Source organism: Trichoplax adhaerens, genomic scaffold (genome assembly GCF_000150275.1).
Source record: "Trichoplax adhaerens TRIADscaffold_7 genomic scaffold, whole genome shotgun sequence".
NCBI lineage: Eukaryota > Metazoa > Placozoa > Uniplacotomia > Trichoplacea > Trichoplacidae > Trichoplax > Trichoplax adhaerens.
This window is the reverse complement of record NW_002060949.1, coordinates 4,568,141-4,584,919: the sequence shown is the minus strand read 5'-3', so window position 1 is coordinate 4,584,919 and position 16,779 is coordinate 4,568,141. Positions and strand designations below refer to the sequence as shown.

Here is a 16,779-nt window from a genome sequence, read left to right as displayed (position 1 = left end):
GTTGATACTTTAATCAAAATAAATCTACAACCTGCATAAACAAGATAATCACCACCAAATTTTCTTCCCGGTGTAATATAGAATCCTTTATACCATAAATCACGATACGCAGCATATCGAAATTTCTATTTATAGTAATTTAGAACAATGTTAGATCACACCTTTCGCAGTACTCGTTAAAATTTTCGGCAATTAATAGTAATATGACGACTATATTACATCACTTAAAGCATCCGGGTATTTCCAGGTTATTTTGCGGCAGTTGCTCGAAGTAACGCTATCAACTAGGTTTGCTGAAAAAGGCAATTTATCAATCCAGCATCTTTTAAATTCTCTGTTAATTCTAAGAGCATATTTTTACTTTTACGAACCCGTTGATATATGAATTATAGCTGACGATTGCAATTTCTTGATCTATTTATATATTTTACAATAAAACCATTTTTTACCAAAGTCAATCCCAATGATTAATATATATTAGATCAATTATAATTACAAGTATACGTATAAAGGACATTTGATAATTTAATTTCATACTTCGTCATCAGAAATATCTTTATTAGCTTCCTTATTGACATCACCTAATGCGAATAAGCAGATGAAACTTTTAAACAAAATAGTGTTGACTACTAAGTAGTTAAGTGCATAGGAAGCTTGGTATCTTTGATTTAATAAATTATAGTACAATATTATTCAAATCTCAGAATTATCGTATAGCAAATTAACACCACATCAATTTCAAAATACCGAGTGCTAAGAATAGCGTAGTGTTATCAACAAGTTCCTACAGTAGTATAAAGACCATTATCGGTAGCTTACATACTACACTTATCTATGATCATTTATTGTACATACAGGGTAGATGATTTTGCTCTCGATAAAATAGATCCCGTTCGTTCTTCTCCTTAGCAATTATCTTGGCCTATATAGGATAACAAAGTCGATAATAATTAGCAAAAGTATGTGTATAATTTCATGTAGTATTCGCATTTAATTAACATAAGTATGTCACTATAGTTATTTTGGAAATATTACCAAAATAAGACAGAAATAATTAATGAAGCGACAAACCTGCTCCATAATATTACTCTCACGATTGTGATTGTATAACTCGATTTGACTTTGATTTATTTCCGGTATATTACATGTAACCAATTCAGCAATACCTACGATTAAAATTAGGTAAATAATAAGCGTACTACAAATTTTAAGACACTTTTACCATAGTGAAAAGGCTTATCTGTTGATATAACTGCACATGTAGACGTCTAAGACAGTTGCCGTTACATCATACATTCAATAAATAGTCGTATTATAATATAAAATTGTCAACGTGTTCAGATACCATAGCTATATTGAATTGTTAAGAACCTTTTTCGAGAAGTAACGTAGCTTCCTCTCGTAGTAATTTAAGTGGTAAGCCTTGGTAAGTATTTTGCTTTGGTTGTCGAGGTAAACTACCAGTTAAATGACCAACTATCCTGTAGTTCCGACGCAACAGCTTCCAATCTACTTTTTTAAACATCTTGCATTAATTACATTAAGTAATAGAGCATACAAGATTAGTTGATGTACTGTACTTAGATTGTATGACATTATCTTGTAATTGCCAACTATCCTATAATTTGGATATAACAGCTTCCAATCTACTTTTTAAACGTCTTGCATTAATTGCATTAAGTAATAAAGCATACAAGACTAGTCGATGTACTGTACTTAGACTGTATGACATTATCTTGTAATTGCCAACTTATCCTGTAGTTCTGACGCAATAGCTTCCAATCTACTTTTTTAAACGTCTTGCATTAATTGCATTAAGTAACAAAGCATACAAGACTAGTCATGTACTGTATTTAGACTGTATAACATTATCTTGTAATTGTATACGTATAATAAAAGAGTTACGCCATAGTTTTAAACGATGAATGATTACTGCTCACTGGTCTTCATAGACAATTTAATTCAGAATTAACTGACTAAGCCCTGACTAATTATACTATTTTCTGATGAGAGCTAAGAGATTTAGGTAAAGCTGAAGTATACTCATAAATAGAACCGATTTGATAGGCGTACATCTATTGCAAATTACAATGCATTATTTGATAATGCAGCACTACATATCAAATGTAAGTGGTTGTTACCGTCCGCAGTCCATACAAAGGCATCATCGTCGAGTAAGTAGAGCTTGATTTTCTCGCATTCAGCCATAGTATCAGAAGCCTCAAGCAAATCAATCTTACAAGCTTCTTACTTAAATAACAAGGCAAACAGTAAATCAATCGATTTGACTCGTTGAAATGCTCATTCATTCCATAACTGTTACAAATGAAGAGAAAATCCAATCTTAATACAGTGACAACAATTTCAATCTGCAGAAGTTAAATTTATATCACATCTTGTAGACATAGATTACTTACTACCAAATTACCGTGACCGGATTACACTACCTCAAAATCAAGAGCTTCTCCATCCATTAGCTCCAAATCAGATGCAGCCTGACCACCTCTAGCCGTTCTATATAAGAGATTTACTATGCTCAAATAAGCTGTCACACCATGCCATTCATCTTAATCAAGTTATACTTGCATTGGTTGGAGAAGAAGCGCTCAGGTAATGACAATTCATTTTGCACAGTGTACAGTACAGTAATAGATGGATAAGCACTGTACTGTAGAGTGTAGAGTACTGTCCACGTTGGAATCTGATTTGGAAAATTTCATGAGTCTATACTGTATAATACTACACAGCCCCCTGAGTCATACAGTGTAGTATAGATAGTATACGTGATGTACACACCGGTACCGGCAGGACGGATGTGGACCATCAATGGGAGTAGGTGGGGACCTTGGCTGTCAAGACTGAAGAGGACAATCCCTGAGATCTTTTTATATTGCAGATGTTGATGGCGATATGAAATCATATTAAGAGGAAATTAAATTATTATGTTTGGATCACCATGCTAATAACCAGTTCTTATTGATTATATGGTGGCTCTTCCATTGGATATACTTACAATTCCATCCATCCTGCGTTAATAATTAATTATAATTGAACGACGCATCGATCACAATCACTTCATACCTTAAATTATTACATCCTGCGAGTCCGATGATTAATGATAATTTATAGTTCATTAGATACTGCATTACTATCTACATTTCTATTCAGCAAAATTTATCCTGCTGTTTCATAAACTTGCAGACTGAAAGCCATGTTCATATTTTAAAAATAATATTGTATATTGACAAGACTCGAACATTGATCATGATCAATAATATTGGCTTACAGAGATTGAGCAGATTATGGATAACAACCAGATGGGCATTCATCAAGTTACACCTGGATAATCCAAACAAGATAAAAGTTTCGGTAAATATGACTCGAAATCAATGCCAATCAATGCGTATTAGTATATAGCAGCTTTAAACATCAAATATTATTATGTAAATATACGCGTATATGAAAATGCTATCTTTTTATTGCGACTTGAGAGGATGTCTAATCTAACTCTACAAGTTGTAGTAATACATTTTTATAATTCGAAACATTAATTCTAATGAACATTTGCTCGCAGTAATCTCAGTTGTGGACTATTTGATAGATGTACAGGTCAAAAATTTTTGACATTTGCAATCCCCAATAATTATACGTGTAATTGCTAACTTGTTAGTGACAGATTAAGCTAATTGCGTTTTACCTTCTCTTCGCTTCTGATAGAATACGGTCAGATGGGTATCTACTTCCCCTAATAGATCAACTTATAATCAAAATGATCATAAATCGGATTCAATTATTTTAGCTCGCAAAATTCTTCCTGCTGATACTAATCCATTAGGTATTATCCACGGGGGTCAGACTTTACAACTTGCAGAACAAGCTGGACATATTGCTGCAACTAGACATTGCTATAGTAGTAACAATAATAATAGAGTAACTCAAACCGATCAGAATATCTATAATGCTGCTTATATGGCTCGATTGGATCATATGAACTTTTTACAGCCAATCTTTGTTAATGAGGTAGCACAAGCAAGAGCCGAAGTAGTATTTGTATCGCAACACTCATTAGCTGTAGAAATTGAAGTAACAGCAGAAGACCCAAGCAGAGGAACGCGACGATTAACGAATCGAGGAATATTTTGGTACGTAAACTTCAACAAGGATCCAGTAAGTCAGCAAGTAAGCCTCGCCAAAGTTCCACCTTTATTACATTACGATGTTGACAAGTACCAAAAGTGTCTTCAACTATATAATCAACAAAAAGAAAACAGACGATTAGTTCAAGGTTTTGATGATATTACCATTAAAGATAACATAGCTTCAGTAAGCAATATCGATCAAACTGGTGCTACTAAGGAAACACAAGCTACCGTAGCAGCCTCAGAATCTGTTCTAGTTCATATGGTTATGCCTGCTGACTGTTATCAAATTCAGCGCGTAACTGGCGGTTGCCTTATGAAACTTATGGATAACGTAGCAGCTATAGTATGTATTAGGCATACCAAAGGTACTATTGCAACGGCTTCCATTAATGATATCGATTTTCTGAAGCCAGTAAAAATGGGCAATCTTATAACTGCTATAGGAAGGCTGACCTTTACTTCCACAAAATCGATGGAAGTTCAGGTTCAAGTTATCGCAGAAGATATCTGGGCTAATAACAGTAATCGATATGTAGCTAGTAGCGCCTTTTATAATTTTGTGGTATTACAAAAGAATGATAAAGTTCCATCATTAATACTAACTAGTGATTACGAAAAGCGATTATTCGAAGAAGGCAGAATACGCTATGAAAATAGGAAAAAAATGTTTAAAAAGAAATAAAATAGCTTTGCCCAGTTGAAGAAAATCTGTTGCCAACGTATCACGGTCACTTCTAGTAAGAATCTGGCCATTCCAATGTTGTCTGCATAATGCTAATGTCAAGTAAAGTTCTTCATACCTGGCTAACTACTCGATACAATATCGTTCAACCACACTGGAATATTCACGATCGCCTGCTAAAAGCTAGTCCAGTTATGTCACCTCTGTACATCAACTTACATCAAACTAATATATTGTACCACAGTTGTATTTGGAAAATTTTCCTAGTATGTTATATTAGAAAGTCTCATCGGAGTTGCGGTATATAATCTCTACTATTCGGACTTACAAAGTTCTACAATCTTACAAAACTTAAATTACTGTAATAGGCCTTATAGATTACATTTTTGCCATGATAGGTTATAAATTTTACATCTAAATCTACCGTATTTACTCATACGTGCTAAGATCTGCTATAAATAATTAATTTATAAATTTGGATCCTTGGAAATTTTCAATTACAATCTAAATGGAAATGTCTCCTTTCTGGCGTAGCGATGTTCTTGGATTACTTTTATAGACGAATAGACATGCATATATTATGTGCACATATTCGATATCGTAAGCAGATAAGTGATATAGTACAAAATTGTACCCGTTTACGTATTATATATGGTATAATTAACGTACCAAATCTACTTTATAAAGAGTTAATGTACGTACACTAGTCAACTTCAAAAATTTACAAATTGAAATTCACTTTCTTTTTCATGTCGGATACTATGTTGCAATAACTTTCATAGCGAATCCGATATTGTACTGATAGTTTTATATTGTATAGTAAAACTATACAGTTAATATTGCGCACATCCTGAATAATATATCATTTGGGTGTGTTAATCATATCATAATTATTGGAGATACAAGAGAACTTGATCATTAATATGTACAGTTTATGGTACCATATAGCATACTATTCACTGTAATTAATAATAACAATTTTTATTTACTATCGCCAATATTAAAACTGTATTTAATTCAATAAATAATTGTATTTATATCATGACCGCAATGTCAAATTCATCATTTAATCATCTCCAAAGTTGTACAGAAATCCATTAAAGAATTACATAACAAAAATTAAATCAAATAGAAAGTCTTTCTTTATATAAAACTATGATATACCGAAGTCATTAAGCTAAGGCAAAAATCGTACTACAACTCGATACTGCGACGAGTACCAGTACCCAAATATGCCTTTATTATAATTAATTAATTGATAATTGTAGCATCAACATGAAATATGCCTTTACACAGATAGTTAACATATACGCATAACAGCTTACAAATGATAAGTTTTTGGTCCACAACATATAGTACACGACTATATCAATCAATCAATACGATAGACGGTAGGTGACGCAAATGGTCTAATCCATTTTATTCACTCTACTTTTTTTTCTATTTTCGTAACGAACTCTACCTTCTTCAAATTGTCGCTTTTCATCATCAGTAGTTAATACTAATGGCGGAACTTTAAGGGGCATACAATTACTATCCATTGCTACCATATTAAAGAAAGAACTACTAGCGATGTATTGGCTGCCGGTACGAATGTTCTTGGCAAACACTCGAACGTTAGTTTCCATCGATTTCCCAGAGGTAAAAGTTAATCTTCCAACGATGGTAATGAGACTACTCAACTTAACCGGCCTATAGAAATCAATATCGTTTATGGAAGCGGTGACAGCAGCTGACTTACAGTGTCTGATACCAACCATAGCAGCAGCCGTATCCATAAGTTTCATTAAGCAACCACCAGTTGCAAACTTTATTTCATAGCAATCAGAAGGCATAATTAAGTGTGCTAAAACAGATTCAGATGCTACGATAGTACCTTCTATTTGATTGATAGCTTCATTTCGATGAATATTCTCCGAAGTAATATCACTTTCATTTATGGTATTACGAAAATCTTTACCCAGCTTGTTATCCCTCTTTCGACTTTCATATAATTGTCGATATTCTTGCTGCTTTTGAATATTGTATGATAGTGGAGGAACTTTGGCGATATCTAAATTTTGGCTAGTTTTGTCAACGTTGAAGTGTACATACCACAGAATGCCCCGATTTGTTAATCGTCGGGTTCCCTTGTATATATTCTCTGCTGTAACTTTAACCTCTACTGCTAAGGAGTGCTCCGATACAAATACTACTTCAGCTTTTGCTTGAGCTATCTCGTTCACAAACATTGGCTGCAGAAAATCCATATGCTCGAGACGTGTCATATAAGCAGTGTTGGAAATAGTTGTATTATCTGTTTCAGTCATCTTTTTATCGCTATTACAGTGTTTGGTTGCAGCGATATGTCCAGCTTCTTCCATCAGTTGTAAAATATGACCACCATGAATATTGCCAACTACATTAGCATCATCAGGAACAAGCCTACGAGCTAAAGTGACAGGTTCTGCAGGTTCTCTATTGGTCTCGTTAACCCTACGTAGCAAGCCAACCGTTGTGTGTAGCCATTTAGAATCGTTCTATCACAAGTAGATTGTGTCGATATGATGGGAAAAGCGTTAGTATCAATCGAACACTATAATTATAATTGTTATGGTTTCATTTGATTTAGTAGTACATCTTTTATCACCCTACATACAACACACTAGTCTATACTGTATCCATTACCTTATTGTCCTTAGTTCAACGAACATTACCTTTGAAGATGCATAGTATATAACCGACAATACGAGTACATTAAGTCGGTTCACTTGCCTACGAATAATGTGTATTAGGCGATGTATCTTTATCATAGAAATTGCTAGCTAGCGGAAAGGCTGTCTATCCCATTATCTAATCACTTCTTGACATGACCTCAAGCTTTAACGGAAGCTACGTTATCTTGGCAAGGGTATAATTGTTATCCGATCGAACAAATTTCGTACATATTACCCCTATCCGATCAACAAGCACATAAAATGCATGCAGGCCAACATCCCAATGTACGTCTCTACTGCAAATTTGTATCATGTACCATCTCTAATGTCGTAATAGAGGATAATTTATAGATCCTGACTGATCAGTTTATCTCGAAGAAGCCTAGGCCTAAAATAGTCTCATTTCTATAGTAAAATATGTTCAATAATCTCTCGCTAGTAAAGGAGGCTTTTAGCTTACTATCTGAGAATTCGGTAGATCGGCATGTAGACATTGGCAGTAACGAACAGTAAATAAATAGATGGAAACAGCCACAACTGGTATATCTTCAGGAGCTAAAGATATTTCAATATGTACAGTACTTACGTATCGTTTTCTTCCGTTTAAAGAAATGAACGATGCATTGAGTAATGGCGGTTTACTGTGGATCCACTTACAAATATTCCTAATCATCATCCTCTTCCTTCAATACCAATCCAAAATAACATCGATGATAAAATACTTTAACTTGATTAATTCGCGTTGCTAGTGGGCAAGCGAATGCAAGCGCAGCTCTGTAGTTGTCTACTGGACACCCATTAACCTCTGTAGTCCGTAACGACACTTGATAGTCTACTTTACGATATACTACATAGTGGATATGTGGGTACTGCCTGCGTAGACAGACTCCCGCAGCTTGGACGTACGGTGTTAGTTTACTGTGTTAGATTGCGGTTGTACCACATATACGTGCAGTATATTAACCCTTCAGGTAATAATAAAAACCTCTATCCGGTATAGGTTATATATGATCTGTTCTAGCGTTCTTAAACTATACTTTCTTGGCACAGCTCAAAATCAACTGATACCCATTCTCCATGTATTTAAAGTATATGTCTAAAGAAATTAGTATACAGACTTCTAACTAGCAATTTTTAAATAAATTCCGATAATAACAATAATAATAATAATAATGTTTTATTATTTATAATGAAATAATATAATGACTGTATAAGGTAGAATTACACGATTAGCTAGGATAAATAAAACGGAAAGAGGGTCTCAACTTTGCATAACTATTAATAAAAATCTCGATATGTTATATATATGTATATGATCTGTTCTAGCATTCTTAAACTATACTTTCTTGGCATAGTTTAAAATCAAGTGGTATCCATTCTCCATGTATGTAAAGTATATGTCTACAGAAATTTGTATGCAGACTCATAAAAATATGCTGACTCATAACTAGCAATCTTTAAATAAATTCCGATAATAATAATAATAACAATGTTTTATTATTTATAATGAAATAATCTAATGACAGTATAAGGTAGAATTACACGATTAACTACGATAAATAAAACGGATAGAGCGACTTTGCATGACTATTAATAAAAACCTCGATATGTTATATATATATGTATATGATCTGTTCTAGCATTCTTAAACTATACATTTTTGGCATAATTCAAAATCAGCTGGTATCCATTCTCCATGTATGTAAAGTATGTCTACAGAAATTTGTATACAGACTCATAAAAATATGCCGACTCATAACTAGCAATTTTTAAATAAATTCCGATAATAATAATAGTAACAATGTTTTATTATTTATAATGAAACAATCTAATTATAGTATAAGGTAGATTACACGATTAACTGCGATAAATAAAACGGATAGAGGGTCTCAACTTTGCATAACTATGACTATCACCCCAAAATATGCAATTCACTATAAACTAATGAAAAATTTACATATCGATACCTTTATAAATTAACTGTCTCTGATATTCCTTTTAGCAAAAGTTTACTGTATAACTTTCAGCCCTCTAATTTAAATGATCATGCTTATAATTTGTACTTATAATTCCTATATTATTTACGTCAGTACAATACTTGTGTGTAATCCTATAAATTTGCTCTCTTGTAAATAAAGTATTTTTTTTGTTATCCAACTGAAATTGCTTCACCTGCGTGTTTATTATATATCGTAAGACAGACATTTTAGATCACGCCATTAAAATGCAACTGCATCTTTAATAAACATCCCTATAGAATTACAAATCTGGCATCTAAATAATGAGTTAAGAATAGCTCTGATATTGTATAAGCTGATGATATAAAATTTCTCCATAATAGAAAGGTTTACAATAAATATCCTATCAAGTTGTAGTCCATTAAAGCATGTAACATATACTTGAAGCCTGAATGGATCTCATACTAGACAAAAATAAATTTATTCTCCATGGCACCCTTCATAGTGATAATTAACCATTCTATTACACATACCTAAAGATGAAGCTCTGCTTGAGCAATATTACATAAAGAAACACCAAATGAACCAACTTATAATTTATCTTGGTATATAATTTATTAATCTGATATATAACATACTGCATGCTAGGATCTTGATCAAAATACCAAATCATATCACCTCATTCTTACTTTGCATATTATATAACATAGTGTGCCGGTATAAACATGCAACTACGAGAAAACATAAGCAAGTGTAAGCTGACCTTAAATATATTGTACTGCATATCGTATAGCGTTGTGATGTTAAGCAACTCTCTTGATATATTAAGTTTTACATTGCTGTAAATAATTGTCCATGATAATACACTATACTGTACCTACACATATATATCATGATATTGTATAATCTCACAATCATACGACGTATATAAATTATTCGACATTGTTCGTATAGGCACTCTGTATTACTGTATATGTTGCAATTTACAACTCTAAACAAACTTATTCGTAATATAGGAATAGACAGTTAATTATCTAGTTTTTGGTCGTCTCTCTCGATAACCGACGTTGCTTCCTAGCTGAGTACCGCTGTTTTCCGCTTTCAAAGCGTTTCTTTTCCGAATCAGTTTTTAAAACAAGTGGTGGAACAGGGAGTACTCGACCACTGCTATCAACCGATACAAAGTTAAAGAATGCACTGCACGAAAAGTGCTTTTTACCAGTACTTAAATCTTCCGTGATAACAATCACCTCAACTTCCATCGACTTAGCCGATGTGAAAGTAACTCTTCCAGAAATAGTTATCACGTTAGATTGCCTCATAGGGTGATGAAAATTGATAGCATCAATAGATGCTGTTACACATGGCGTCTTACTATGACGAATGGCCGATAGAGCACCAGCAGTGTCCATAAGCTTCATAACCGAACCTCCAGTGGAAAACTTGGACGAGTAACAATCAGATGGAAGTATAGAGTGTATCAAAGTAGATTGAGATCTCTTGACAGTATATTTTTCAGTACTATCAGCTACTATTCCACTACCATTCCAATCATTGACCAAAGGCTGACCTGATTCGTACAACTTATATAGTTCCTTACTAGCTTGACGATCTCTTTTCTGAAACTCAAACCTCTTTCGACCGTCTTCTTCGTCTTGAGGATCCTTATAAGTAAGGGGTGGAACGGTACTAACCGCATATTCAGTAGAAGCGACAGCTTTCACCGCTACATACCATAAAATTCCCCGATTTGTAAATCGCTGGTCATTTTTTAAAATATTCTCTGCATAAACATTAATCTTGACCTCGATCGATTGCTGTGAAACATAGGTAATTTCTGCAGTTACATGAGCAACTTCACTAATGAACATTGGCTTCAAAAAATCCATCTGTTCAACTCGGGCTAGTACAGCTACTCTTGGTGAGCAAGAATTGTTATAATTACCAGCATTACAGTGCCTTGTTGCTACTATATGGCCTGCTTCTTCCATTAACTTTAGTACCTCTCCACCATGTACATTTCCTAGACCGTTGGCATCATCCGGCATCATCATACGGCTCAATACGTACGCAACTTCAGCCATATCCACTAAATCTTTCCAAGATAATATTTAATATTTCAATGAACAATAAATAATAGTCTTATACGATAATTACGGAATATATTACTGTTAATTTAATGATAAATAAACATCGAGTTCGAGCTTTCTGATTCAAAATCGAAAAGCTCCGACAGCTTGAGTAGCACCCTATGGTGGAGAATAGAGACCCTTTAGATTGTCCACGTCGACAAGATAGTACGAGCGTCTGTCCGCCTGATTACCTATCATTTTGCAATTATGCTTTACATTCCAGTCAAAATAAGTGTCTATTACCAAATGACACCTAGCGATATACCGCTGAGTATGAGGCATTCTTGCTTTCATGATAGCAAATTGGAGCGAAATGTTGATGTTTACATATTTTTTCCAATATTTTCATAATTAGCTATTCTAGACTAGATTAGAATACATGAACGTACTATTTGACACTGCTCTTATTGTAGCATGCAAAAAAAATGGCGATTTTATTTATCGTAGTATAGCGTATATTGACGCCAAAGTATTGCTATTAGTTCTGGGCTATCGTCCATTTATGGCCAACACCATTTACATATTACGAAACATCGGACGATAGAGCACTGAGTATTAGACGCTTTAAATTTACATTTTATGACGTCAGCCTCTTAGGGAAATGTTAGCCATGCATCTATATCCCAATATTTTAATAATGGATAATTTTAGGACAGACTGGAGTACTTAGACACTACTGAACATTATTTTTTATTGCAATATCTTATAATTGGAGATTATCCGCTTTCTAATATAAAGTACTGTATTCCGCTCCTAAAGTCTTGTTAATGGCCTGAAAACGACAAAAATGATGGTTTAAATGATAACCCATCCAGTCACAAGAGTATGGCGTTAATGGACTCCTCATCGAAAGAGTAGAATCGCTTATATAGGTTCAAAGAGGAGACTAATGTTAAATAACATTACTGTTTACAGACTCCACAATCTGATCTAAAAGGATAGACGATTATTAAAATATAAGTTGAATATCAAAAATATCTTCCTGTATTGAAAGCTATATCATTAGGTATCGTTTGATAACGTACAGTCACTCTAACCCACTTCTGCAGACATTACACTCTCAGTAGTGCAAAGCTCTTTCCAAGCGACGGACAGACGGGTTGACCAAAATTACCATGACAACCAAACGCTATCGAGCAGAGACAGTTACAACATACAGAGCTATGCTAAAGCATACAAATTGTTGTACAACTTCACTAACGAGTCGTTAGAGCTTATTATGCTATATTAAAATTGTTAGTAAAAAGTGGATTGTACTTTTAAAAACTGCTTTAAATTTCGATCAGGTTAATCTAACAAGTATACTACTGTGCTATCAAGTTTCATCATCCAATCAACTGGTATCCTGTAAGAATATAAACTAAAAAGAGAAGAAAGATGGACGCTCCAAGAAGCCCTATCGAAGAGAAGGAGTTCGAAGGACCATCCGTAGATTCCGCTGATTTACAAGAAAGAATTGCCGCTCGCCGATTACGCATTAAAGCCAGAGTAGAAGCTGCCAAAAGGTTACTTATAATATGTAAAGTTATATTAGTATAAAATAAAATATAAATGACGCATCGTAGTTTAGCGTATCATTCCTGTATAAGTAATCAATAATCCTCTATGATACAAGTAGATATCAATAGACAGCACTAAGCTAAACAAAATTTTTAATGCACGAGATCACTATAGATAAATTGCAAGTTGACTAAAAATACCAAAATACTTTACACTATTACATGGTGACGTATACCTAATCATTCGTTATTTAGAGAAGCTGCAGAGGATGATAGCAAAAAGAAAAAGTCCCTCGATTCCAGTAAAGAGCAAACAGTTAGCAGAAAGCAAGTTGAGCAGAGTCGCCTGGTACAACCGTAGATTCAACTACTTGAGATTTACCTTTTGGATTATACGCAAAATTGCCTAACGTTAAACATTACATTTTTATGATATAGAGATTGGCCAAGCTTATTTCTGATGGATCCGAGTTAGTATCCAATGTTAAAATTGCGGCCGATTCCCGAACAATGACTCATGTTAATGAAGAAGATAATAAAATTAGAGCAAAGTATACCAATATTTTTGATGTATAGTAGTGCTTATTACATTGTTTATGAAAATACTTACGTATTAAACTGTTGTCATTTGACAGGAGAGAAAAGCTAGAAGCTGAAGCAAAATCAGCATCCGAAAGATTTGAAGAGGTATTTAGTACATAAAACGAATGATATTAGTTATAAATGTTGAATTAAAATTTACAAGAGTTTTATATTGGACTTTGGCAGATTAATGGAATGTGGGAAGTAGCTTTAGCTAAAAAAATTCCTCAGGAGCTTAATATCGTAAGCATCATACTTTTATGATGTTTATCTCTACATTTTAATACATAATTTTCCTTAGAAGTAATAAAAGCTATCATTTTATTAAAATCTAAAGATGTTGGAAGAACAAAGATCAGCTTGCGATGCCATGGTTGAAGAAAAAGATAAACTGATAAGCGAATTTCAACAGGTTAAGCTTTGAACATGCCCAATACCGTATAAGGATTATTTCTATCTCTACAATTGCAATATACTGTATTTTGCCTGATATTAAAGTGATTACTTTTGTTATTTGCGATGAAAACGTATCAGGAACTGAAGGTAAAGGATGACCTATATATTAAAGATCTACGTAAGCAGGTATCGTATTACTTAATATGTCATTCATGTTTTAGGTTAATAATTCAATTTACATTTCTTAATCTAAAACACTCAATAACAATTTTTCAGGCCGAAGATATTGATTTAATGATTACCAGAATGGAGGAACAGATTAAAAACCTTACAAAAGCATACGGCGAAGAGTTGTTACAAATTGAGGTATAAATTATTTCTTTAAATTACGTGGTCTATTATGTATAAACTTAACTCCATTAGTTACAACGGTAAACACCCGTAGATCTGACTACTATAGTTTAAAAAATCTAACCTCACTTATCACTCTTACACAGAAATCATTTGTAGCAGAAAGGGGAGATATAATGAATGCTCACACCAAGAACTGGGAGCAGCTAATGACTCAGCGTCGTGACAAAGAAGTAATTAACAGACGTATAACTTTCTCATATTTTTAAAATACGCATAGTCTCCTTATACATTTACAAATTTTTTGAAACTTAAATATCTGCTAGGTGGAATATATGAAAGCGAGAGAAAAGCGTGTTGAAGACTACGAGCAACAATTGCAGCACTTACGTGTAGAAGATGCTGAAGAATATAATATGGTCAAAATAAAGTTAGAAACAGATGTTCAAGTGCTAGAACAACAGCTTCAGGCTATGCGCGCAACATATCAACTAAATCAAGAAAAGTTGGAATATAACTTTCAGGTTTAAACATTTTACATTATTGATGAATAGACATCAAAGTAAAATCTAGGAAATATTTCATTCATAAATCGATTATTCTATATTATTCTATACTCGTTCGCAATAGGTCTTGAAAAAAAGGGACGAAGAGAATACAGTCACTAAGTCTCAACAAAAGCGAAAGATTACCAGGTTAGAATAGCTATTGGAGTTCAATTGGTGTAGCGGATTGTTGAAATATGTCACAGTATATCATGCAAGATCATTATAGCTAATATACAAGAGAATCTAGCCAAAAATGCTTACTTTTGTGGTTTATATTACAATTTGCGTACTTTACTGCTGTAAAGAATCTATTATAAGCTATATTTAGCAAAAATATCGGTTTCTATTTAACTTATATTCTTATTACCCCAATTAGATTACAAGATGTTCTTAATAATTTAAGAATTAAGCAAAGTAAACAGGAAAAATCCTTCAGGTAATAATGGACTTAATAATAGTTGACTACGTTCAGTTTGAAGTATAGTAAATAGATAATTTTAAATTTCCATCACAATTTTAAATTGATTCATATTGCGGTGTGCTTATTGCTATATTATTCCTTTATTTCATTTTAGGGAAGAAAATGCACAACTGACCGAAGATTATAAGCGATTAACTGAACAATTCAGGGAATTACAAAGAAAATCTAGGTATACCTGTTCCTTTTTGTTACTGCCAATCGTAGTAGATATAGTAACTAGTAAATCTAATTACTTTAAAAGCCTATTTCTAGCTCAATCTTCAAAACTACCTCTATTAACTATTTTAATGACCGTACACCAAATTGTAATATAGATTTCTAGTAATTATCCGTTTGGTTGTCTTAAAAATTTATGAGTATCTAGTAAATAAGCTTTCTATCGACAACACTAATTAAATATTAACATTTGTAATATATCAGACATTTCCAAGCAATTGATGCTAAAAAATTTCGTGAAGTATGGATGATGAATGAAGAGAAAGCAAAAGATCTTGTCAAACAAGTCCTAGACATTGATCATGCGATAACTGAACAACAACTTGGATCGGAGTGGATGCATCCTAAAGTGTAAATTACATACTATATTATAAAAATAAGATTCAATGCTCATATCAGTCATATGAATAAACGATCGTGTTCTCATATTTACTAAAGAAAATTCAATTCTTTTCATTCATATAAAATTTTAGAGATTTTGCAATACGAGGGCCCGTTGATACAGAAGAAGAATATCAGGGTGTTTCTGCAGCTGAATTTCTAGCTAAGGCTATAGCTGCTGAAAACAGCGATGGTAGTTTATAAATCTTCTGTATAATTTTTCGTCACTAATAATATAGACCTATAACTACTTATATAGAGAGAGAGTGGTACATTAAATTTATTCATAAATTGGTAATTACGGTACGATAGTTTAGATAAAAAAGCATTTATAATTATGTTTTACCCTATTGTAGGTCGTAGTACAGCACAAACAGAACAAAATATCGATGACAAAGAAGTAGATATCACAAGCGAAGGTAAACACAGCACTCATTCGGGCACACAAACCAATGCTCCTAAGAGGTTATCCGTTAAAACAATCAAGAGAATTTTGGAAGTATTATGCGATGAAGCTGTAAGTCTAATGTTGTTGTAGAAATCCACTTTCATACGCTTATACAATTAAAATTTCGAACCTTTCAACTGCAAATTCTAATTTTATTCACCTGATAATATCGTAATAGGGATTCCTCGTGGAATCTAAACTAAAGAAGCTTTTAGCGCCATTAGACAAGGATGAACGATCACTGATGCAGTTGGACGCGATATTTAA

At 33.3% G+C, this 16,779-nt stretch overlaps 5 protein-coding genes across 5 annotated transcripts; 2 read left to right on the top strand and 3 right to left on the bottom strand.

The window, feature by feature from the left end:
* Positions 1–531: 531 nt before the first annotated feature.
* TRIADDRAFT_58307 (uncharacterized protein) lies at positions 532–1,525 on the bottom strand (the record flags this gene model as incomplete). The annotated part of the gene is made up of 4 exons (XM_002114108.1): positions 532–581; positions 856–922; positions 1,072–1,166; positions 1,372–1,525. 4 exons carry the CDS (start codon positions 1,523–1,525, stop codon positions 532–534), a joined length of 366 nt encoding a protein of 121 aa, XP_002114144.1.
* A 1,030-nt stretch (positions 1,526–2,555) lies between these two features.
* On the top strand, positions 2,556–4,824 carry TRIADDRAFT_58306 (uncharacterized protein; the record flags this gene model as incomplete). Its single annotated transcript, XM_002114425.1, has 3 exons — positions 2,556–2,610; positions 3,289–3,332; positions 3,718–4,824. 3 exons carry the CDS (start codon positions 2,556–2,558, stop codon positions 4,822–4,824), a joined length of 1,206 nt encoding a protein of 401 aa, XP_002114461.1.
* Positions 4,825–6,233: 1,409 nt separating this feature from the next.
* On the bottom strand, positions 6,234–8,196 carry TRIADDRAFT_58305 (uncharacterized protein; the record flags this gene model as incomplete). Its single annotated transcript, XM_002114107.1, has 2 exons — positions 6,234–7,343; positions 8,107–8,196. The coding sequence occupies 2 exons, from the start codon at positions 8,194–8,196 to the stop codon at positions 6,234–6,236; spliced, it is 1,200 nt and encodes a 399-aa protein (XP_002114143.1).
* Positions 8,197–10,512: 2,316 nt separating this feature from the next.
* Positions 10,513–11,562, bottom strand: TRIADDRAFT_58304 (uncharacterized protein; the record flags this gene model as incomplete). The annotated part of the gene is made up of 1 exon (XM_002114106.1): positions 10,513–11,562. The coding sequence occupies one exon, from the start codon at positions 11,560–11,562 to the stop codon at positions 10,513–10,515; it is 1,050 nt and encodes a 349-aa protein (XP_002114142.1).
* A 1,425-nt stretch (positions 11,563–12,987) lies between these two features.
* On the top strand, positions 12,988–14,968 carry TRIADDRAFT_50537 (uncharacterized protein; the record flags this gene model as incomplete). Its single annotated transcript, XM_002114424.1, has 10 exons — positions 12,988–13,115; positions 13,365–13,458; positions 13,548–13,660; positions 13,745–13,796; positions 13,878–13,934; positions 14,029–14,103; positions 14,226–14,273; positions 14,364–14,453; positions 14,585–14,671; positions 14,765–14,968. The coding sequence occupies 10 exons, from the start codon at positions 12,988–12,990 to the stop codon at positions 14,966–14,968; spliced, it is 948 nt and encodes a 315-aa protein (XP_002114460.1).
* Positions 14,969–16,779: the final 1,811 nt, after the last annotated feature.